General features: G+C 46.3%; 1 protein-coding gene across 1 annotated transcript in view; it reads left to right on the top strand.

Moving 5' to 3' along the window:
• TXNDC5 (thioredoxin domain containing 5) overlaps positions 1-23433 on the top strand; it is a 29616-nt gene that overhangs the window by 2662 nt on the left and 3521 nt on the right. Inside the window, exons 2-8 of the mRNA XM_034961411.3 lie at positions 3482-3631; positions 8522-8627; positions 13296-13392; positions 16789-16904; positions 18940-19026; positions 19685-19828; positions 22480-22562. Of these exons, the coding sequence (XP_034817302.3) occupies positions 3482-3631; positions 8522-8627; positions 13296-13392; positions 16789-16904; positions 18940-19026; positions 19685-19828; positions 22480-22562 (783 nt within the window). The remainder of the gene's footprint in view (positions 1-3481; positions 3632-8521; positions 8628-13295; positions 13393-16788; positions 16905-18939; positions 19027-19684; positions 19829-22479; positions 22563-23433) is intronic.

Genomic DNA, 23433 nt, shown 5'->3' with positions numbered 1-23433 from the left:
GGTGCGTGCCACCACGCCCAGCTAATTTTTGTATTTTTAGTAGAGATGGGGTTTCACCATGTTGGCCAGGATTGTCTCGATCTCTTGACCTCGTGTTCTGCCCGCCTCTTCCTCCCAAAGTGCTGGGATTACAGGCGTAAGCCACCGCACCTGGCATATTTGTTGACTTCTTGATAGTCTACTACAAATACTTAAACAGAGATATGTGGGTTTCTATGATGGTGTTTAAGTTGGACTTTTAAGAGGGCCCTTTCAGAAAACTGCAGATACTGCAGTAGGGCTCAGGAATAGGCTGCCAGGAAAGGAGGCTGAGTGGGCGGAGAGTCAAATGGGAGGTCAGCAGGGGCAAGATCAAGTAGGACCAACAATACCTGGCACAACACTTTGGTAAGTTGTAAGGCTGAGAGCAAGGTGGTGACTCTGGAGGGGTCTATGCAGGAGAGGGAAGGAGGTCCTGGAGTGGTGAGCTGAGCGTTTGGAGCTCAGATAGAACACTCAGTGGACTCCCCCTCAACACACACATACCTTTTTCCAGTTTCAGCTGCCGTGGAATGGTGAAAGCCCACGTGTGATTAAGGGCTTGGGGCCCCTGTAACAAAAACATCGATCTGTGTATTTTTGCCCTGCACTTGGCTTCTGCAGGGTTATCCTGCTGCTGTAGATTTTGTGCCAACATCAGGTCACAACTTCTGTATGGCCAGTTTGTGATTCACCCTGAACCTGGTGACAGTGAGGTCAAGATTTGGACCAGGTAGCTTTGCTCTACTTCTTGGCCACAGGCTACCTTCTGAGTGCAGCTGCCTGTCTCAGAGTTGGGTGCTGTAGCCGCAGGGCCGACTAGATAGCACCTGTGGCCCCATCACAGCCAGGAGCAAGGGCACGCCCAACTTGGTGATGGCCCAGAATGGTCAGTTTTGATTTAGCGCACCACAAACTTATTTATTGTTTATTCTCATTCTTAATCTAATCTTGTGTTTTCTCAAAAAAAAAAAGGGGGGAAAAAAAAAGCAGTAGCAAAACAAAACCTTGTCAAGATTGCAGAGGAGTTCTAAAGTTCCAGAATGAGCATATCTGATCAAAGTCCCCTAAAGGTCAGAACTGCCTTTGACAGTCCCTTAGGAAGGTGCCTTGTTGGACACCGCCCCAGTCAGTCAGTCAGTCCCCACTGCCAGCGTTTCCTCCAGCATTAGAACTATCATGGCTTCTTTGGTTAAACACCAAATGGACTAGTTCTCAAACCTGTGCCTTTAGACAGCAGGGTCACACTTCATGTAGTCGGAGAGATGCTCATGCCATGAGAAGCATGTAGGAACCAAGGCCTGCTGAGGAACAAAAATCTCACATCTCCCAGCTTGCACACACTTCAGGGTTCTGTGGGAATTGCCTTTTTTTTTTCTTGTTTCCTTTCCCCCCCCCACATAAACTCACTTTGTTGAATCTACAGAAGTTAAATCTGCATGTATAGTTTCATTGTGCTTTTTTTTTTGTATCTGAGTATCTCATAAAGCAGGGATTCTCTTAGCTGGCCAAGAAAGTGCTGTTTAGGGAAGACACATTAACTTGAAGCAGACTTTTTCAGTGCTACCTTTAAATCTGTTTTTTTTTTTTTTTTGAGATGGATGGAGTCTTGCTCTGTCGCCCAGGCTGGAGTGCAATAGCATGGTCTCGGCTCACTGCAACCTCCGCCTCCCGGGTTCAAGCGATTCTCCTGCCTCAGCCTCCTGAGTAGCTGAGATTACAGGCGTGTGCCACCATGCCCAGCTAATTTTTGTATTTTTAGTAGAGATGGGGTTTCGCCTTGTTGGTCAGGCTGGTCTCGAACTCCTGACCTTGTGATCCGCTTGCTTCGGCTTCCCAAAGTGCTGGGATTATAGGTGTGAGCCACCACACCCGGCTTAAATCCTTTTTTTCTTAAGAGACAAAATCTCACTCTGTCACCCAGGCTGGAGTGCAGTGGTGTGATCATAGCTCGCTGCAGCCTCAACCTTCTGGCCTCAAGTGATCCCTCTGCCTCAGCCTCCCAGGTAGCTAGGACTGCAGGTGTGTGCCACCACACCAGGCTAATTTTTTAAAATTTTTTGTAGATGGGGGTCTCACTGTGTTGCCCAGGCCAGTCTTGAACCCCTGGGCTCAAGCAGCTCTCCTGCCTTGGCCTCCCAAAGTGCTGGGATTACAGGCATGAGCCACTGCATCTGACTTAAATGCTTATTTTTGAGGTAATCTGTCAGAAAATTAACGGAGATTTAACAGATTATTAAATTATTTTGAGGAAGAAGTCACAATTCTAAGCGTTGAGTGTTCATATAAGCAAGTGTGTTTAAAAAAAAAGCATTTTAAAAAGCGATACAGCAAAGTGGTTACATTGTAGGCATCAGTGTGTTCCTGCCATATTAAATAGCAAACAAACCCATGTGTCATAATGCTATGGGATTGTAGTTGAAACCTGGGATAAAGTTTCTAGGGTTGTCTCATTCAAAATTTGAGTATGGCACTGTAGACATACTGTCCAGAGAACACAGCGAGAGCTGTGGTCAGCTGTATGACTTAAGGTCTAGTGTTGGGAAAGATGCTGATATCCTCATGAAATGTGAAGCATGGCAAGAAGCCTAGTTAAGATACTATTTTAAATGATGGGTGATTTTAAAATATTTATACATAACTGAATTCATACAATGAATACTAAGAATAGACATTTGCTTACTTCAACCCTAGAAGTATAGGTGGCCACAAACTTTTTTTTTTCCTTCTCATTGGAGAAAATTGCAGTTGATTAAATTTTGAGATTGCCTTATGTTTGTAGCCATTTGGTTATATAGTGGAGGAGACTCGACGAATAAAAGTAGCAGATACAGCAGGAAGTGCTAAGCTACTGTCCAAGGGAGGAGTAGAGAGGCTTTCCAGAAGGGCAGGAGAAGAGAATGGGTGCTGAACAGCCCGGGGAGTCAGGGCCGACTTGCTAGAGGAAGTGACACCCAAACTAAACCTGAAGGGCAGATAGATTTAGCTAGGTGGAGTTTAGGGAGGAAGTGTCAGAGAGAATGTGTCCCAGGGCCAAGCCAAGCTATAGTCCTTTGGGAACACTGCAGATGCTGCAGTAGGGCTCAGGAGTAGGCCACAAGGGAAGGCGGGTGGACTCTGGGATAGAAGTCAAGCGGGAGGTCAGCAGGGCCAGAACAACTAGGATCCAGAACAACACTTTGCTAAGTTTAATACTGGAACAAGGCCAAGATTTCATGCTGAGAACAACACTTTGCTAAGTTTAATACTGGAACAAGGCCAAGATTTCATGCTGAGAGGGCAGCGACTCTGGAGGGATGGGAGCGGGGGAGAGAGGTCCTGGAGTACTGGTCCAGGAGCTGCCATCTGCAATGGTGTAAAGAAAGGACTGAGAGCCCCATTGTCCCCTGGACAGAGCTGAAGTTGTGGGCCCGCTGCCCTGTGACCTGATACTCAGTGTGCTTGTACTCTTGCCTTGTTCCAGGTGTGGACACTGCCAGCGGCTGCAGCCAACTTGGAATGACCTGGGAGACAAATATAACAGCATGGAAGATGCCAAAGTCTATGTGGCTAAAGTGGACTGCACGGCCCACTCCGACGTGTGCTCCGCCCAGGGGGTGCGAGGATACCCCACGTAAGTTGGAAGGAAGGGGGCACACTTCCTAGGTGGCTCCTGGCTACAAAGAAAGTCCTAGTTAAACTTTTGGTAAAGGTGTGAAGAGATACTAAATTTAAGCAGGCAGTCCCTGTCATTAGGGAGAAACTGCATTTAATGCTGTGTCTGTTTTAGATGGCTTTTATACTTGGATAACCTTTAATTCATCAGTGTTGGGTGTTCCTGTTTATAAGAGAATGTGTTTGCAAGACAAAAATGGCGGTCCCGCCATGCTAGATGTTCACCGGTACATTTTACACAGTGTGCATGGACTGTCATCAGTTTTGGCTTGCTTTTGCTGGTGACTTATTCGCAAACACCCTTCCTATAGTTCCTTCCCGTGTGACTCCCACAGGGCTGTTCCTGTTGGAAAGAAGTATAGAGTCTGACAGACGATGATACTTACTTCCTTGACAGTTAAGAATTTTTTTGGTTATAAGAAATAGAAATTGAAATGTTCTCAATTCTAGAAATAGAATTGTTCTCTTATTAAACAGAAAGAAAGGACTATTTAAAAGGCTGTGGAGGAACCTCTGAGACCCAGCTCCAGGGGCCCGGGGTCTGTTTCTCCTGCGCCTCCCTTGAGATGACGGCTTTCCAGGCCTGTATCTCTGTTTGCACAGAAGGGCCCACCACTGACTGGCCCTGCTTGGCTGGAATGTTCGTTCCAGGAATAGTCACTGTGGCCAGGGAAACAGGAGCTTATAGCAAGACACATGCCCATTCACACCATGTGCCAAGTGTTGGAGGGAAAAGCAGTTCTTCAAAACAGAGAAGAAGCTGTTTCTGAAGGAGGTGGAGGGATTGCCACGGTCACTTCCTTGCTGTTTGTTTCAATTGAGGAATGAAGTCAATTCTATACAATTTATTGCTTAATTGAGTAATATAGGGGGCCATCAATAAAGCATAAAATTGGAGCTTATATTCAAACCTGGGAGGCAGAAAAGTGGAGGGATCTCCAGGCTTGAACCTAGAAGTCGTAGTCAAATCCCAGCTCTACCATTTACTTACCACCCAGCTCTGACCTCATCACTTAACCTGTAAGTAAGGTGATCCCCCAAACATTGTTACAGGACTTAAAGGAATGTGTGCAGACACCAATCTGAGCACACCCAATACATGTTAGGGTTTTCCCTACCATTTGGAAATGTGGGCGTTTCCACAAAGGACTCTGGAATTCTTGGTCTTTGGTGACTGCTTGCTAATGTAAGTGCCATAATTTGGGTTTACTTTAGATCAGATCAATGGAGATAAAATTGCTTACTATCTGTATCTACGTAAAAGCATTAACTATTCTATGCTTTATAGTATTGCATTGAAAGTATGGATCAAGAGCATCCCAAAGAAGCAGGTAGTGAGCAGAGATGAGGGCGAGGAGGTGAATGCTTACCTGTTGAGAGACTGTTGCTTTCAAAGTTCAGGGGCAGCAGGGGTGAGCTGGCTGTGGTGTCTTTCCTCTTAACCTGCTGACCATCTGTGGCCTGAGACTATGTGCACCACACACCATGCCACAGGGAAGGTGACACAGGACCTGTAATGGAGCTGAGAGTGGTATGTGTTATGGGGCTTCAGAGAAGGAAGCGAAGGCTTCCACCTCAGCCTGGCCATAACAGCTATCAGCTGCAATATCAGCTACTCCATAGTTGGTATTCACCAAAAACCATCACAAATTTAAAAAGTCACAAATGTAAAAAGTCACAAATTTAAAAAGGCCCGTGTTGGATCATGTGTTTAGATTTTTAATGAGAAGATCTGGTCTCCCCAAGTAAACCATGGCTGGTTTTGTGTTATTAAAAAGAACAAAAATGAACGTACACCACACTGAACACAGTTTGGGAAGGAACCTCTGTGACCATCACTGCCCTGCAGAAGCTCCGAGAACAGATTATTTTCCCCCCGAGAATGCAGGAGGTGGAATGTGCTGTGTGCAATGTGGTCGCACTGGGGCATCTGTAGATTGACTTGAGCGAGCTTTGACTCCTCTAAGACAAGTGCCCATCCCATAGAGTGGTTGTGAGGCCCGAGGCAGGTGACGACTGTACCTGCCTGAGTCCAGGCATGTGTCAGGACATGAGCTTTCACGTTATTCTTTCCTGGCAAGTGTAACTGGAGTAAAGGATTGGAGGGGCAGGGAGTTTGGGCTCCCATGCTCCCTAGAGATGGCTGGCTGTGCTCAGGAAAATGTTTTGAGGTCTTCCTGTTGGGCCAGTCATGAATCATTACAGCAGGGCAGGACTGACGGGGGGAACTACCTGTGTTAGTTTCCTAGGCTGCTGTAACAAAGTTCCACAAACCGGGTGGCCAGAAACAATAGAAATGTATTCTCTACAGTCCTGGAGGCCAGAGGTCCTAAATCAAGGAGCCAGCAGGGTCATGCTCCCTCTGAAACCTGTAGGGGAATCCTCCCTTGCCTCGTCCTGGCTCCTGTTGGTTTCCTGGTCATCTTTGGCGTTCCTTGGCTTGTAGATGCATCACTGCCATCCTCTGTCCTCACATGCCCTTCTCTGTGTGTGTGTGTGTGTCTCTCTGTGTCCAAACCCTTCTTACAAGGACACCAGTCATGCTAGATTGGGGCCCATCCTAGTGACCTCATTTTAACTTGAATATCTCTGTAAAGACCTTATTCTAAATAAGGTCACCATCTGAGATTGATGGTTATGACTTACACAGATCTGTCTTGCAGGACACAGTTCAACTGATAACACTGTCTACAGTGGTAGAACTTTCATCATGCTGTTTGCCAAGGCAGTACCTACATGGGGATTTTCTCCCTGCAGTCTCCTTGAAAAAGGAGACTCAAATGCCCATGTGGAGGCTTGGTAATAGCGGAAATCTGGGGCAATACTTTGTTTGGGCTTGTACCCTGTGGCCCAGTCTCCATCACCTCCCTCACCCCTGTCGACAGTGAGAATTGAAGTCAGATGTCCCAAACTCACTGCAAGGTCTGGACCAGAAGTGTCCGCTCTGTCCCTGGGCTCTGTGAACTTACCGAGGAAGAATCTCAGACTTCCTGGGCAGGTTAGAATGATTATCAGTCCAACAACAAGAAGATGGTTTTTTTAAAATTATTTGTTTTGCAAATGAATAGCAAATTACAAAAAAATCATAGGCTAGGTCTTACTGTATTTTACTTTTAGCAAAGACACAAGTGTGACCGTCCCTGTTCCTTTCTGATGTCTTGAGGTTCCACCCATTTCCCTTCCTGAAGAGCGTTAGCGGGAGGCAGAGCCGTGCAGGAAGCAGTTTCTGTTTCCAGGTGCGGAACACACCTTGTGGGAGCCTGGGGAGGTGCCAGGCTAGGTGAGGGCAATCATCTTTGATACCGCAGACGTTGCAGTTGCTTATCATGTTGAACTTCGTGACGTAGCCGGTGTACTGGCCAAATCTAGTTAAGTTTTGGCTGTTTTTTGTGGTTATGAGAGTCTGAGCTGCTGAGGAAGCTGGGTGTATATTCTGCATTGGAGACACATTAGGGACCCTACCTATGCCCCATCATACCATCTTAGGTTCTGGGTAAGGCCAGTATGCTGATTTTAATTTCAAAGCCTAATCTAGCCATGTGACTTCATTTTAAGGGGAATTAGCCATTTTTTTTTTGGACGGAATGTGTGTGTCCCCCAGCATTCATAGGTGAAATCCTAATCCCCAATGCTGGCAATAGGAGGTGGGGCCTTTGAGAGGGAGTAGGTTATTAGGGTGGAGCTCTCATGAATAGGGTTGCATACCTTATGAAAGAGGCCCCAGAGAGTTCTGTTTCCCCTTTTGCCATGTGAGGGCACAGCAAGAAGACACCATCTGTGAACCAGAAAGCCCTCACCAGACACTGACTCTGCTGGCACCTTGATCTCAGACTTCCCAGTCTCTAGAGCTAGGCGAAATAGATTCTGGTGTTTCTAAGACACCCAGTCTGTGGTCTTCTGTTACAGCCGTTGAACTAAGACACTATTCAAACCTTCATGTCAGATTTTACATATGTTGCTGTCTTACAGTTCTGATACCGTACATTGGGCATTTACTCACAAAATCCACATATGTGCTGTAGAAGTGGCAGGGGTGTTTAGATGAGCAGGCTTGCCAACAAATGGTACTCTGTATTTCTTTTTTCTTCTATTGGTAGTCACATTTTTGCCTATCCTTGACACCTATGAATTTTTATCTAGAGTATTAGAGCACGTTTTCCCGTGACTGCTGGAGGGATACAGGAACTGAGTGTTAATTTCATCCTCTGGTGATGTCTTTTGCTTATGGTTAAAGGACCTACTCCCGTATCTTCTCTGCAGATTCCTTCAGAGGCCAACATTTGTAGGAAAAAGAAAAGATTCCTTCTCTATGGGAAGGTGAATGGACGGCATCAGTCAATGTCAAGGATGTTCTTATAGCTGGAAACTTGAATTCTCACAGTAACTGGATATTCAGGCCTTGTAAGAGTTGAATACCTGCCAGGTGGCCTGGAAGAATACCTTAATTGCAAAACAACACCGTATCTGCTCCAGTCCTAATTTGAACACAGACACAACAACTGCTGAAGCCGGGAAAGCATAACAGTAGCTTGCAGGGAAGGCCCGAGGCTGCTGCAGAGGAGCACTGAATACTGTAGCTTTTGAGGCCTCAGTCACAGCAGCGGGCTGGAAGTTTTCACCTCATTTTAGTTTTCCTTGAATAAAACCAGAAACTTCTGAAAGTTTAGGATTAACTGAATGTATTATCTCCTGGAACGTTATGTTTGTTTCCTTTTTATCAGAGAGGAGCAGATACGTGCCTGGCTGCAGCCCCTTGACAGCTCATTTTCTGATTGTTTCACTAAATGAGTTTGCTCTCTGATAAGACAACTTTCTTTTTGCTCTGTCTAATCCTTTGTTATTCTTTCAGCTTAAAGCTTTTCAAGCCAGGCCAAGAAGCTGTGAAGTACCAGGGTCCTCGGGACTTCCAGACACTGGAAAACTGGATGCTGCAGACACTGAACGAGGAGCCAGTGGTGAGTGTCTACCTCCTTCCCTCCCTCCCTCCCTCCCTGCCTACATCTTTGGGGTAATATGTAACGGGGCAGAGGCCAGTTGAGGTTAATGATTAAGGCTGCCATTTTAAAGCAACTCTACTTTTTTTGGAGCTTATTGATATTATAGGTAAAGATGAACTTTTACAGAAACTTTTTGGTGTGGAAATACCTAAATGTGCACAAAAGTCAAGAGAAGGCTAAACCCTGAGTTTCAGCAGTTACCACCATTTTGGTGTTTGTCTTCCCCGCCACCCTGCGCCTTGTTTGGCTGTAGTCAGTCTTCAGGGAAGTCACTTGTGTGGCCTCACAGATAAGCACTAACTCTTTGTTAACACTGCCACCCTGCCACTGTCACAGGTAATACAGTTCACAACTGTACCCCAGCATCAGAGACTGACTCTGGACCACCTGGGGTCAGGGCTGGGCCCAGCCTAGAATCTCCTATCCAAGCCAGCACTGGAGCCTCCTCCCATCCCCCCAACCTTTGCCCTCCACCACCTGCAGCCCTCTGGCTCGGGCCTAGCCCGACAGCTGTACCCGTAGGGTGGATCCTTCCTTTTCTTCTCGGTGCTCAGTCCCCGAGTCTCTAATGGGCTTTGCTTATAACATCATTTTGTACCATTAATACTCTGTGTCTTAATGCACTTCCCATACTAAGGCTAATATCAGGAGATTGTAGACTCTTAGAATATTATGTACTAAAAAGGATTTATAATCCTCCCCCTCCCCAGTTGATGTTGGAAGTCTTCACTTTTTTATAAATCATCATGATCATAAACCACTGGTTAAGTGTTCCTTTGTGGGTGGTGCCTTCTGATTAATGCCGAGTGCTCAGGTCCCTGGATGCCAGGTAGACCTGGTGGGTCATGCTGCTGTGTTGGAGAGGGACTGGAAAAACACCCGTGTTCCTACACTGTAGGATCCTGATGAGCTAGGAAGAGCATCTGAAGTCTTTGTAATTTCAATTTCATCAAATACCTAAGACTACCTTCTTGTATCAGCTAAGTGCCCACTGATTTGAAGGTGGTCTGTGGTGGTCCTTTTGGAGCTTTGCCGCTTACTGTTGCCAGTTTCCAGTGTGTCTGTGCGGCTCTTCCGCTCTGCCCCATCTTCTCTGATGACCTAATCAGAAACTTGGCTGCTGATTCAGTGCTTCCATCCCTCATCTGCAAAGACTCTCTCAACTCAGCTGGGTGTGGTGGCTCATGCCTGTAATCCTAGCACTTTGGGAAGCTGAGGCGGGTGGATCACCCAAGGTCAAGAGTTCAAGACCAGCCTGGCCAACATGGTGAAACGTCGTCTCTGCTAAAAATACAAAAATTAGCCAGGTGGCAGGCGCCTGTAATCCCAGCTACTTGGGAGGCTGAGGCAGGAGAATCACTTGAACCCAGGAGGCAGAGGTTGCAGTGAGGCGAGATCATGCCACTGCACTCCAGCCTATGCAACAGAGCAAAAACTATTGTGAAAAAAAAAACTCTCTGAACTGTATGGTGGAGACTGTTGGTGTGTGATGTTATGTCATTGAACCAGAGACTTACCTAACTTTAGCTAAAAGAGAGAACCACAGACCTTTCAGGAAATTTGCATCTTTGTCCTGGCAAGAAAGCTGAATGAGCAGGTGTGACTTTCATAGTTTTCAACTGGACATTGTTTCCTTTGTGAAAATATTCTCTTTGTGGGGACACGTATATTGGATGGTAGGAAACCAATTTTAAGGAGGAGTTAATAGCCTCAAATAAATTTCACCAAAAAAGCCAGTCTTCTATGATGGCTTTATTCAAGAAACCAGCAGCCAGTATCAGGACGGCAGAAAGACCTCATCTCACGGCCCATTTCCCTTAGTGGAGGTGGCGGCCTCACCTGCAGGTTGGAAAGGGCTGAGAGGCTGCGTCCAGGCTCTGCAAGGGACTTTCTATCTCCTCAGTGTGGGAGCAGGATGGCCGCGTGTAATCCCCCCATGCCACCCCAGAACCACAGTCACCAACTTGCCATATTTTAGTGTCTCCAGCAATAGCAGGCCCCAGATAATTGCCAGAAACAATGACAATGCGCCTTATTGTGGAAAAGTTTAAGTATATACACTTTATACTGCAAACCAGAATTCTCTTAGCTTTTTAAGTGAAAACTTTAAAAAAAGTTCTTTATCTGTATACCTAAGTAACTTAGTACATACATTTTTTAATATTCACGTGGGATGAATTTAGATTTTTTTAAGTGTTGTGGCAATATTCAAGAAACTCAAAAGACAATTTGTCACTTTGTACATTCTACTGCAATTTTTGTATTTCCATGTTTGCTTCTGTATTTTTTCTTGAACAGTTATACAAACGTTTCATCTCATTAATGATTTTATATATTTATGTGGTCTTTATATTGATCATGTCTTATATTATTTTATCATGTGGATTTGCCATAATTCAACTCTAATTCTGTCAGTGGATATTTAGGTTATTTATACCTTTTCCATCATCAGTAATGATGTAGGGAACAAGTTTATCTTTGTAAAGGACTTTCCACCCCCCCTTCTTTTGAGTGATATTTTTAGAATATAGTATTCCCAGACATAAAATTATAAGGCCAAGAATAAAAAAAAGATCTTTTTTTTTTTTTTTTTTTTTTTTTGAGACGGAGTCTCGCTCTGTCGCCCAGGCTGGAGTGCAGTGGCGCGATCTTGGCTCACTGCAAGCTCCGCCTCCCGGGTTCACGCCATTCTCCTGCCTCAGCCTCCCGAGTAGCTGGGACTACAGGCGCCCGCTACCACGCCCGGCTAATTTTTTGTATTTTTAGTAGAGACGGGGTTTCACCGTGTTAGCCAGGATGGTCTCGATCTCCTGACCTCGTGATCCGCCCGCCTCGGCCTCCCAAAGTGCTGGGATTACAGGCGTGAGCCACTGTGCCCGGCCAAAAAATTTTTATGGCTCTTGATGAATATTGCCAGGTTTCTTAAGCACCATATCAGCTTATGCTGCCACTGTAGGGCGAGACGTGACCTGTTTCTGGGATGCACTGTGGTGTTCCCGTGCCGGGGGACTGCTCTGGAGTCTGCCAGGAACCCAGGAAGCAACTAGAGGCACTGCACGTGCCATAAATGAACACTTCATACTGAAAGGCCCTTGAACATCTCATGGAGAGTGGCACACGGTATTTTATTTCACCTTATGTGCACTCATTGACTGTTCACTTAGCCATTCTTCCCTCGGGCATTGTTTTGTGTGGGTATTTAGCACTTTGAAAGTCTTGACGTGCTGGCAGCAGAAGGGAAACTTTATGGTTCTTTATGATTCCAGCCCTGCACAGCTTTGAACTGTCAGCACTTTTAAAGCCTTTAACAACTTAGCTTGGATATTCTTTTTAATAGGAATATGAACCCCCAGATAAAAGCTGAGTAATATACACTTAATGTGTCTGCAGCAGAACACTGATTCCATTATCTTTCCCTCATTTCTGGTTACTTTGGTTGGAAGCCACAGCTGTACCTGGTCTGAAAAGTTGAGAAATGTAGGATTGTGACTAGACAGCTGCACACATTGCTGTCTGCTTGGGTCCTGGCAGAAGCATCTTTTGAAAAGCCCCTTTCCCCCTCTTTCTGTACGAGACTTAGTCATATGAATTACATTCTTTCTTGAAGGTGCAGCTTATGTTCATGCCATGGTTTTCTCTCTGTTGCCTTTCATTCACCTGCATTTTCCTTCTCATCACCTCCTTTTCTCTCTGATCAGTCTTCCACAGTTGTGTCTTCCTCACAGTTTTCCCTGTCATTTGTGTGAAGTAAGGATAACCAGGCCCTCCTGGTCCCTGAGTTTCTCATTCTCAGCTTTGTCCATTTTGCTACCCTCGTGTCTGTTTGTGTGTTTTTTGAGGAAGAGTCTCACTCTGTTGCCCAGGCAGGAGTGCAGTGGCATGTTCTCAGCTCACTGCAGCCTCCACCCCCTGGGATCAAGTGATCCTCCCACCTCAGCCTCCCAAGTAGCTGGGACCACAGGTGCACGTCACCATGCTCAGGTAAATAAAATTTTTTTTTTGTAGCGATGGGGTCTCACTCTGTTGCCTAGGCTGGTCTTGAACTGCTGGGCTCAAGCAGTCCTCTTGCCTCAGCCTCCCAAAATGCTAGGCTGTCACCTAGGCTGGTCTTGAACTGCTGGGCTCAAGCAGTCCTCTTGCCTCAGCCTCCCAAAACGCTAGGGTTACAGGCACGAGCCACTGCGCTGGGCACTCTGGTGTCTGCAAGTGCTGACCCCTTCAGAATACGTCCATCGGGCATTGTTTTTTGTATTCTTTGTGAAGTATCCAAGTACGTTTCAAAGAGGAGGACAGGGTATGGGGTAAGACTGTCCTTTGCATTGTCTGCTTTGTTTGGTTGGGTTTTGGGGTAGGGACAGCTATCACTTGGCTGCCCTGGAGACTCAGACCTAGAGCTTTCACCGAGGGTGAGGCTGACGAGGGGCTTTTTGCTGAAGCTTCCAGAGGGCTTGACGAGATCAGTTCCTGACCTGGCCTCACTCAGCACAGCAGCATCGTACAAAGGTTCCAGGTTGTTGGGTGAGGGAGGCATCTGCAGGCGGTTCCCCCACAGACACAGTCACCTCCTGGATGGTTTCCCTGTGTCTCCACTGACACACCCATGACTGTTTTATTTCCTCCTGTTAGACACCAGAGCCGGAAGTGGAACCGCCCAGTGCCCCCGAGCTCAAGCAAGGGCTGTATGAGCTCTCAGCAAGCAACTTTGAGCTGCACGTCGCACAAGGTAAGGGGGACGTCCTGATGCCAGCTTCAGAGAATCACTATTATTCCTTGGCGTGCTGGGCTTTTCCTTCCTGCCACTCAAGGGCTCTTAGATAGCAGCATCAGTGGCACTGACAAAGGGTCACTCTAGAGGAGCTGTTGGGACCGTTGTTGAGTGCACCTCTTCTAAAACATGAGTTCTCCTTTTGTCTGTGCCCTTATAGAAACGCTGAGTCTAATGCTAAGCACACGTGACCCGCACACTAGCTGGACAGTGCATCCTTGGCTAAGAGTGTTTATTGACAGACTCACCTCGCTTGATTGCTCTTTACTTTATTGCACTTTGGAGATACTGCATTTTTTTATGGATTGAGGATTTTGGCAGCCCAGCATCTGGCAGGTCTAGCGGTTTTTCCAGCAGCTTGTGCTTACTTTGTATCCCTCTGTCAGCATCTTTTTAGCAATAAAATATTTTTTAATTAAGGTACATTGTTTTTAAAGAAGTAATGCTGTAGCACATTTCATAGACTATAGTGTAAACCTAACTTTGATATTCACTAGGGAACCAAAAAATTTGTGTGACTTGTTTTATTGTGATATTATCTTTATTGCAGTGGTCTGGAACCAAACCCACAGTATCTCGGAAGTATGCCTGTGTATTAATGGTAATCATATGCTTAATGACCTCAGGCAGAAACAAAAGCTTCTCCCTGTCTAAACAGAATTTAGATTGGGCACAGTGGCTCATGCCTGTCATCCCAGCACTTGGGGAGAACAAGGTGGGATGACTGCTTGAGCCCAGGAGTTCGAGATCAGCCTAAGCAAGACCTTGTCTCTACAGAAGATTTAAAAAAAAAAAAAAAAAAAAAAAAGGCTGGGTATGGTAAATGCACTCCTGAAGCTGAGGTGGGAAGATCACTTGAGCCTGGAAGGTCAAGGCTGCAGTGAGCTGAGATCATGCCACTGTACTCCAGCCTGGGTGACAGAGTGAGATCCTGTCTCAGAAAACAACCAAACAAAACCCAGAATTTAATGACACCGTTATAACATGAATCAAATTAGTTATTCCTTACACTTAAAAGATCTTTCTATACCACATCCCCTTTTTTGAAAATGGTCTCCTAATATCAGAATGATCCCCATAAAATTTCCAGTGTGAATACATAAGTCTCCCTTTATTCACACATAGATGTGTTTCAGAAAACTTGGCCCAACACCGAATGACTTGAAAGCAATTTTGGCTTCCTGGCTGGCTCCCATTACCAAATGCTACCATGGAGAGAAATCCCCTTAGAAGACTGGGTTGGAAACGTGAGAAATGGCTTGGATTGCCTCTGGCCTTGTGACTTGTGCCTGCTGGGAGTCAGAGCCCCTCCCCCACCACACTTACTGTCCACAGTAACTTATCGTGAGGCCTTCAGCCTTTTCCCACTTTTGCTAAAAGTTATTTCATCCATACCAGTGCCCTGACGGCAGAACTCCAGCATGCTTTCCACTACGGGAATGCATTTTCAGCTGGGATTGTCTTGGGCTCTGAGCAGGGTGCGTTTCCCAAATCACCTGTTACGGACCGACTCCGGCAGGACAGACTGACTCCGGCAGGACAGACCGACTCCGGCAGGCCTAGCCAGCGCCTCCCAAGTGGGTCGCTGCCACACAGCTGTGTCGTGTAGGTACCATGGTGGCTTCCTGCCCTTGCTGGCTTCCCATCAGTACTCTGATTAGGTTCCCAGAGAGCCTGTCTCCACCTTACAGCACAGGATCTACCGTGCACCTGCACATGGTTTCAGCGTGCACATTTTTTAATGGAAGTTGTTAACTTTTAAAGGAAGTTTTTCACCATTTTCTTCAAGTGCATTGTTGCTGTGCTGATGAGGCAGTAGCTGTGAGCCTTAGTGTGGCAGAGTCCTGCTCAGACGCCAGGCCACATGCCACTGGTTAGTTCTCTCCCCGGCCACAGCCTGCTTTGAGTTTGGTATCAGCCCAATGTCAGGGTAGAACAGCTAAACACCTTCTCTGTCCAAATAATGATGCTGTGAGGGTTTGTTTGTTTTTTTCCCCCTAGCCAAGGGGGTGATGTTTCATTTTTTAAACTTTTTTTATGATAAAATATAATACAGATCGAGAAAACAAATGTAGGGCTTAATGAATTTTTATAGCGTGGTCACACTGTAACTACTGTCCAGTTCAAGAAATAAAACTGCCAGCTTCCCGTGTCCCATGCAGGGCACAGCCCACCCTCCCTTCTCCAAGAAGGCACTTGCCTGACATTTGTGGAAACCACTTGTATTAGTCTGTTTTCACTGCTGATGAATGCACACCCGAGACTGGGCAATTTACAAAGGAAAGAGGTTTAATGGAGAACTCACAGTTCCACGTGGCTGGCGAAGCCTCACAATCATGGCGGAAGGCAAGGAGGAGCAAGTCACATCTTACGTGGATATCAGCAGGCAAAAAGAGCTTGTGTAGGGAAACTCCCGTTTTTAAAACCATCGGATCTCATAAGATTTATTCACTATCATGAGACCAGCATGGGAAAGACCTGTCCCCGTGACTCAGTTACCTCCTACCTGGTCCCTCCCACAACATGTGGGAATTCAAGATGAGAATTGGGTGGGGACACAGCCAAACCATATCAACTCCTTTATGTGCACTGAAGTGCACATTCCTGAGCACTATAGTTTTATATGTGTATGTGTTTATATATCTTTTAAGGCTCTTTTAACCTGCATGTTCTCCAGACATCTCTTTATCTTTCTTGCTGAAGACACAGGTGGTTTGACCTGTAGAGCTCCCCGTGGTCCAGACTTTGCTAATTGTGTCCCCGTAGCGTGGTCTACATGTTTCCCTGATTTCTCTGTTTCCTGGAAATTGGTAGTTGGGTCTGGGGACAAAATCAGTTTCAGTGTGATGTTTTTTGGGGGCACAGGAAGACCTCATAGCTGGTGGGGGCACAGAACGTCCAGTTGTCTCTCTTTGGGATGTGGGCGACCATGACAGGCAGGGCCTGGGTCCATTCATTCCTTAGGGCTGCCAAGTGCCGAGACTCATTCAAGCGTCCCTTCATTTTTTAACCAAGAGAAACTCACCCTCATTTATCACCTGGTTATTCAGCGGTACAGTGCATATAGGAGAGGTGGGAGAAATGCCTAATTCTTTCCTTTTATTACAGTTTTCCAAATAATGAGTTGATTGCTGATTGTCCATCAAAGATGACAAATTTGGTTTTGAGTATTGTTATGAACTCATGAACAGAAACACATTTGATGGAGTCCCTTTGTACCAATTAAAGTGCTCATGCCGAACTAAGATTTGCTAAGCAGGACAAAGATCTGATTCTTCAATTAACTCTCTAGTGAGGTCTGACATAAATTACAGTTCCTCTTTCCCCTGTCTCTGCCTTGGCTCTCCACTCCAGGCGACCACTTTATCAAGTTCTTCGCTCCGTGGTGTGGTCACTGCAAAGCCCTGGCTCCAACCTGGGAGCAGCTGGCTCTGGGCCTTGAACATTCCGAAACTGTCAAGATTGGCAAGGTGAGTGAAAGCCCTTATTAAACTGGAAATGGACTGCTTTGGGCTGGATTAATTAGCAGAGTGGCCCATTATTCATTCTGTGTGCAAAGTCGCAAACTTGATTTATTAATTCCATTTAGTGTGCCACTTGATAATTCATTTCACCTTCACAGATGGCAGTCTGATTTTGAGTTTTGCTGGCTTTTCCACAGCCTAGAGATAAATTATGGCCTCAGCTGCTTTGTTTATTTTGAAGAGATGGCCAAATCTGAATTGGCAGCCCCAGAGCCCATTCTGCAAAGAGATGGGGTAGAGCCTTGTAGAACGTTCACTGGACGAACTTGGAGACCGTCCACGTTCGACCTCACCCAAGAGCTCTTTCTAAAAGGACCCTGGCTCTGTGCTCCCCCAGGCACGCAGAAGACCCTCCCTCAGTTTGCACTGTGCCTGGGATTCTTTCCAGCATTTCCTACTTTATACAGAGAAGCCAAGAGTGGTGTCTGACAACTTCTGTGTAACTGGATTTTCTGGAAATATCCAGTGTAGCTCCAGGGACATCACTTTTATTCTTGTCCACTTTCCAGCACCCACCAGACACCATGCATAGATTTCCTTTCTTAAAAATCTCATTTTTCTACCTTGCCATGGGGCTGATTTGTATCCAAAAGTAATGCTGCGTGTCTAGGACTGAATGATGGTTAACAGGATGATCTACTTGGGATGGTGAGATGGTCAAAAGCGTAAACTTGGGGGTTGGGTAGACCTGGCTGGCTGACCTTGGGCAAAACCTCTCCACGCCTCGGTCTCCCCCTTTGCAAAACTGAGCTAAGATCTACTGTGTGGTGTCTGGGCAGATGAAAGTACACTGCTTAGTGTGATGCTTAGCATGGGGCAGATGCTTAGTAAATTGTAATCACTTTTGTTGTCAGTTAAATGGATATTTCACTGTTGCCTCTTAAACGCTTACGATAATATATACTAATTATACATGTTATTATAAGTTTATATTTATTGAACATTTTGGGGAAGTAATTATAAAATAATCTTGTCTACTGTCTTACCCCATTCCTTGTATCCTTACTTAATTATTGTATGAAATTTTATGGGAGATTCTTTTAGGTTTATATCCATAGAGGATCCTAGCAGACCCAGGCGTGAGCAGACACAAGCCTAGGTGACCATGCTGAAGCCCTTCATCCCTGGCACATGTGGCTGGGTTACACTGGACCCTTAAAAATGCTTGTCCTCTCCCGACCTTGGGCTGAGGCCTCTTGTACTTCAGTTCCGCACCTTAGCTGCTCTCTGACGGGTCTTAGGTGTTGAAATAGTATTTTTACCCCCGTTTGCTGACATAGTGAATAACAACTTAGTCCTGCCTATTTTAGTGCTGGTAGAAAATAAGAAAGCAATGACTTAGAACAAGATGTTTCATGAAAATGTTGGGCAAGCAGCAGCTTTATGAGATTTAAATGAAAGAAAAAGCTTGAAGAGCTGTGCTTGTTGGTAAATTAAGTTTATAAAATTAAGGACGGATTATAATCTTGACATCTTTGCAGTCTTACCTTTATTATATACCAACTACTCCTGTTTAAAATTCACTTCTTGCTCCCTGTTGATTTTAAAACCCTCTAAGCTTCAGCATGAGAGTAAATTCTAAGCTGGCATGTGAACTGGTCTGGGTCCCAGTCACCGACAGCCAGGCTAACCCCCCTCCCACCACCACCAAATGTCAAGCCAGGGCCCTGACTCCAGCTACCAGGTGCTGACTTTACTTGCTCGAGTTAAAATGTTGCTTCCTAAAAACTGGCATGTTTAACTGAGCTATTAATACAATAAATCTTGCCTCTAAAGTCTTTCCTTTACTCCTTTTAGCTCAGGTATGTTTTAGCATAGCTTTCAGGAACATTCTCTTCAAAAACTGCACCTTGCTGGCAGAGTTGCTACAGAATGTGGATTTTGAAAAGAATATTTGTAACGTACAAAGTGTCCAGTAGCCCCATTAGCAAGAAGGTTCATGAAGAAACTGACTGGGAAGTTGATCTGCTTTTATTCTCAGGTCGATTGTACACAGCACTATGAACTCTGCTCCGGAAACCAGGTTCGTGGCTATCCCACTCTTCTCTGGTTCCGAGATGGGAAAAAGGTACGTCTGCACTTCTTAGTACTGAGAATTCTTCATCTCTTAACCCCATCAGGCTGAGCTACTGAGTGGTTTAATGGGCACAGTGAATTGCCAATCTTGATTGTTAGGGCACTGGTTTGGAGAAATGTGTATAATGAAACAAACGTCTTTCTCTTAATTGATAAGATTTGGGTTGTGGAGATGAATTCATTTGTTATACTACCTTGAAACATTTCAGTGGCCCAGGTTATCACTAGAATAACCCAGATCTTACAGTCACAGGGTAACTGTGCTCTGGTCGTAAACACAAACCTTCAGGCCTTTGAACAGAGCTAAGGCTTGCACTTGGTCCGGTTCTGCCTCCCTCCCTCCTTCTCTGGCCGATGGTCAGCACCTCAGAGTTCCCCATCAGCACAACGACTCGCTGGCAGGCCTCTGCCCCAGACTTCTATGATGTGTAACCCCGTGGAGGGAAGAGGGGCCTGTACAGTTCTCTCACCAAAGCCGAGGCATTCAGCTGTCCTCTCTACATTCCCGTCTAAATATGAACATGCAGACTTTGCACCACTGCTAAGACATCTGGGAGCTCTGACCCGGGCAAGCAGGGGTTGCAGGAAGGCTTAAGTGATTCAGAACACCTCAGTGGACTCACTCAGCAGCGTGCCCGTGTCTCGGCCAGGTGGATCAGTACAAGGGAAAGCGGGATTTGGAGTCACTGAGGGAGTACGTGGAGTCGCAGCTGCAGCGCACAGAGACTGGAGCGACGGAGACCGTCACGCCCTCAGAGGCCCCGGTGCTGGCAGCTGAGCCCGAGGCTGACAAGGTGGGTGCCTGCTGGAGTCGGGATCCCCATAAGTGGCCCGTGGCCCCCGGCCCCCCACCTCCCCACCCTCAGAGGCCTCCTCAAATGCTTTGGACAAAATGACAGTTTGGGGACACAGTCATCTGACGGTTGGCTCCAGTTGCGTTTTCAACACGTATTTTTCATCGACTTTCACATGCTTTCAGGGGCGAATGCAAACAAAAGCTTTCCTTTTGAAAACATGAAATGGATGTGAGACAAATCCCAAGACAATATTTGGTGTCAAAAATCTCTAGAGAATCCTTCCTTTCCGCTTCATTCATTTTAAAGAATGACTCTGCTGGGCATGTTTCTGCTATGAAATCTTGGCTGCTGGCCCCGGGGCCCTGATTCTATTCCTGACCTTGCTCCGGGCATTTTCCTTTACCCGTTGTAAAGGCCCCTAGAAGACCTGTAGCCAAGAGGGCATCCGCAGCGATCAGGCCAGTGACTGTAGCTGTAACCTGCCTAGGCAGTCCTGATGCACTGAGGGGCTTCCTTCCTTCACTCAGGTAGCAGGAGGTTTTAGATTCGTTTGTTCTGCTTTATCAAGCCCTTGTTATGTCACAGGCACTGTTCTAGGCCACCAGGAAATAAGACCGGTTTCCTGCCTCTGAAGCATACAGGTCTCTGAGGCAAATGGTGAGAAGACACACAAGCCAATGGCAGGGGGCTGGGGCAGAAATGTGTGCAGGGCTTGGCTGCTAGAGAGAAGTGGGGGCAAATGGGCAAGAAGTGTCCCTAAGGAGCTGATTGACGGGATCTGTGCTGGACAGATAGGCTGGGCAGGGCTGCCACTGAGGGGCTGCACCAGGAGAGGCACAACCCGAGAATCAGCCGGCATTTCTGCAGGGCCAGAGCTGGGGCTGGGGGAACACAGTGGGAGACAGGTCAGGGTGTGGTGTAGGATCCCTGAGAGTGAGGAGCTGGAGTTGAGAGTCTGTGGGCAGCTGGCCAAGGATTATGAACTGTATCCCATATTGACAGGGAGCCCACAGAGGCTCTGTGCAGATTGGAGTTGTAGGAAAATGACCGGCATGCACGTGTGCTGGAGGTGGGAAGCTGCTCTATTAGGCCTTTAAAGATGATGAGTTCCCTCATGTTGCAGCCGTGACTGTGCGATGGCGAGGAGAAAGCCAGCATAAGGAGACCAGCCGCTGTGCAGCGCGGAGGAGAGGGAGGGAGGGTCCGAGGCGAGTCTGATTCCTGCATATCTGGTGGAGGATGGTACCCAGCACAGGGGCGGGGCCAGAGCTCGAGGAAAGGGATGAGCTTGGTTTTCAAGGTGTTGATCTTCAAGGTTTTCGGCTGTGTAGGTGGCAGTGTCCAGTGGCAGTTCCAACCATGAGCCTGGGGCTGCGGCAGGAGGTCTGCACTGGACGAGAGTGCCCGTGTCATCCTCTTCAGGTAGAAGTCATGCCTGAAGGCCAGGAGTTTGGATTTGGAAAAACCAGTGGAGCCACCAACCCCTCCTCCCTGGTGGGGCCACACTGGGCCTCCTCACCCCTACAACCCTGTCCCTAGTTGGACTCTTGCAGGTCGGGGATGGCCTGAGTGTTGTTTAAAAGTTGATGTTTTGGTTGAAGAAGTAAACAGCTGATTTTGTAGTTGTTAGGACCACATATGTTAGAGGAGTGTATGTGTCCTGGTGGTTACAAAGGTCATCCCAAATTGAGTATAATTATATACCATGGATGTTTTCATCACAGCACCATTTCTATTTATAATGCAGTTTTCCACCATGAAGTGGGTCTTTTCAGTGCGTGTGGCGTCATGTTTCTGGACATAAAGATGGTAGTGTTCCACAATGGCCCCCTTGGCCTCCGTCACTGACATGTTACTCGATGCCAGACTCAGATGGAGCAGCCCTGGTACACTTAGCCACGTGATAAATCATCCCATTCCTGCTCTCAGGAGAGAATCGCAGATCCATTTTTGGAGAAACACATAGACGTCATTCTGTAAAGAACTGTCAAGGGAGAATGGCTTTAAAGCAGACTACCATGTAGCACCTTTCCCTTAAATTCTCCAGCCAGAGCTTCCATCAGCGTTTTTCACATTGACTTAGAACAGGCTGCTTTCCATTTTTATGTTCAATGTAAAACACGTATCATTGCCTTTGCTATTGTAACTAGGTTCTTTCTGTTGCATAGAGAGGATGTCACAAAGGGTGCTAGGAGAATAGGGTGGCCAGTGAGAAAAGCGGCTGAGGATGAGACTTCAGTGGGTATCCTGGAGACTCCAGGCTTAGAGGTGCAGACTCAAGTGTCGGACACCCAGGGCTGCCTGGTCCACACCACAGCGCCCTGGAGAGTTTTCAACCTGCCTCATCCCCAAAAGACAGTCCCCCTCCCCACCTTCACCCCCTGTACAGTGTCCAGCCACCTCCTCACCACATCTCCCAGGCTTGGGACCCAGGGACTTGCGTTGATCTCTCTGCCCTTCAGAGGCTGCCAGCCTCCCTTTGTGTGTAGCCTATGAAATGCAGATTGTGTAGGTATTTCTGTGTGACCTTGGAGCCTACATAACTGCATGTTTAAAAAATTACTGATTCGTGTATCTGCAATCCCAAAGCATGGCCCTGCTCAACTTTAAGGGATGTACTTGAACTGTGGCTTTTTCCTCCCTTGAAGGGCACTGTGTTGGCACTCACTGAAAATAACTTCGATGACACCATTGCAGAAGGAATAACCTTCATCAAGTTTTATGCTCCATGGTAAGTGGCTGTTTAATTAGAAACTACTTTGTCCATGTGTACTAAGTCACATCATGTTTTTCAGCTCATCTGCCACCCCTCCAGACTCAATGTTGGGCACATGTTACATTTATATGTAGGTCATGTTGTAGGAAATAAGGAACCGTTATCATGCTCCTATATTCAAATATTTTAAATTTCAATGGCCTTAATTATATATGGAGAATGAGGCTAAAGTTATATCAACTTTGGAGAAAACATAAAAATGGAGGCAAATTATGATGGCCATATTCAGTTTTGTGGTATCTGCACTTTTCCAAATAGATGGCTTTTTTTTTTTTTTTTGGCTAAACAATGAGTGTCATGATGTAGCTCTGCTCCTCGGTTCTTTTAAGTACTCGGATTTCTTTTGTAGAGAAATCCAGTAGAGTCTGTTAGAGCCATTCAGTATGCTACGCAGTTTCCTGAACCTGCATGCCACATGGTCTTGGAGACCAGAGCAGAAATGGATTGCAGGTAGTGTGAGATCCAGACAACCTTGGTTCTAAGACTTACCGTGAATGACTGTATAGTAAACTTGGATGTCCTTTAATTCCTTTGAACCCCAGTTCCCTCAGCTGAAAAATGGGAGTAACTTTTTGTCTTCACAAATAAAACAATCCATTTGGAAAAGCAGAGTGTTAGGACAACAGTAGATTGTTTATCTAAACATGATAAAGGCGTCACTTTTCTTGTTTGTTACACTCCACGTGTTCCTGAGAAACTAACCATAGGGGTAAAAAGTTAATAAGCACAGGACTTGAACGAACCATAGCAATGCCTTTCAAATCATTTGCAACATTTAAAAACCTAAAGCTCCACAGATCAAGTATCAAAAAAGAGGATCCCCTTT

Source organism: Pan paniscus, chromosome 5 (assembly GCF_029289425.2).
Source record: "Pan paniscus chromosome 5, NHGRI_mPanPan1-v2.0_pri, whole genome shotgun sequence".
NCBI classification, from domain to species: Eukaryota; Metazoa; Chordata; class Mammalia; order Primates; family Hominidae; genus Pan; species Pan paniscus.
The sequence above is the reverse complement of the archived record's forward strand: the minus strand, read 5'-3'. Positions and strand labels throughout refer to the sequence as shown.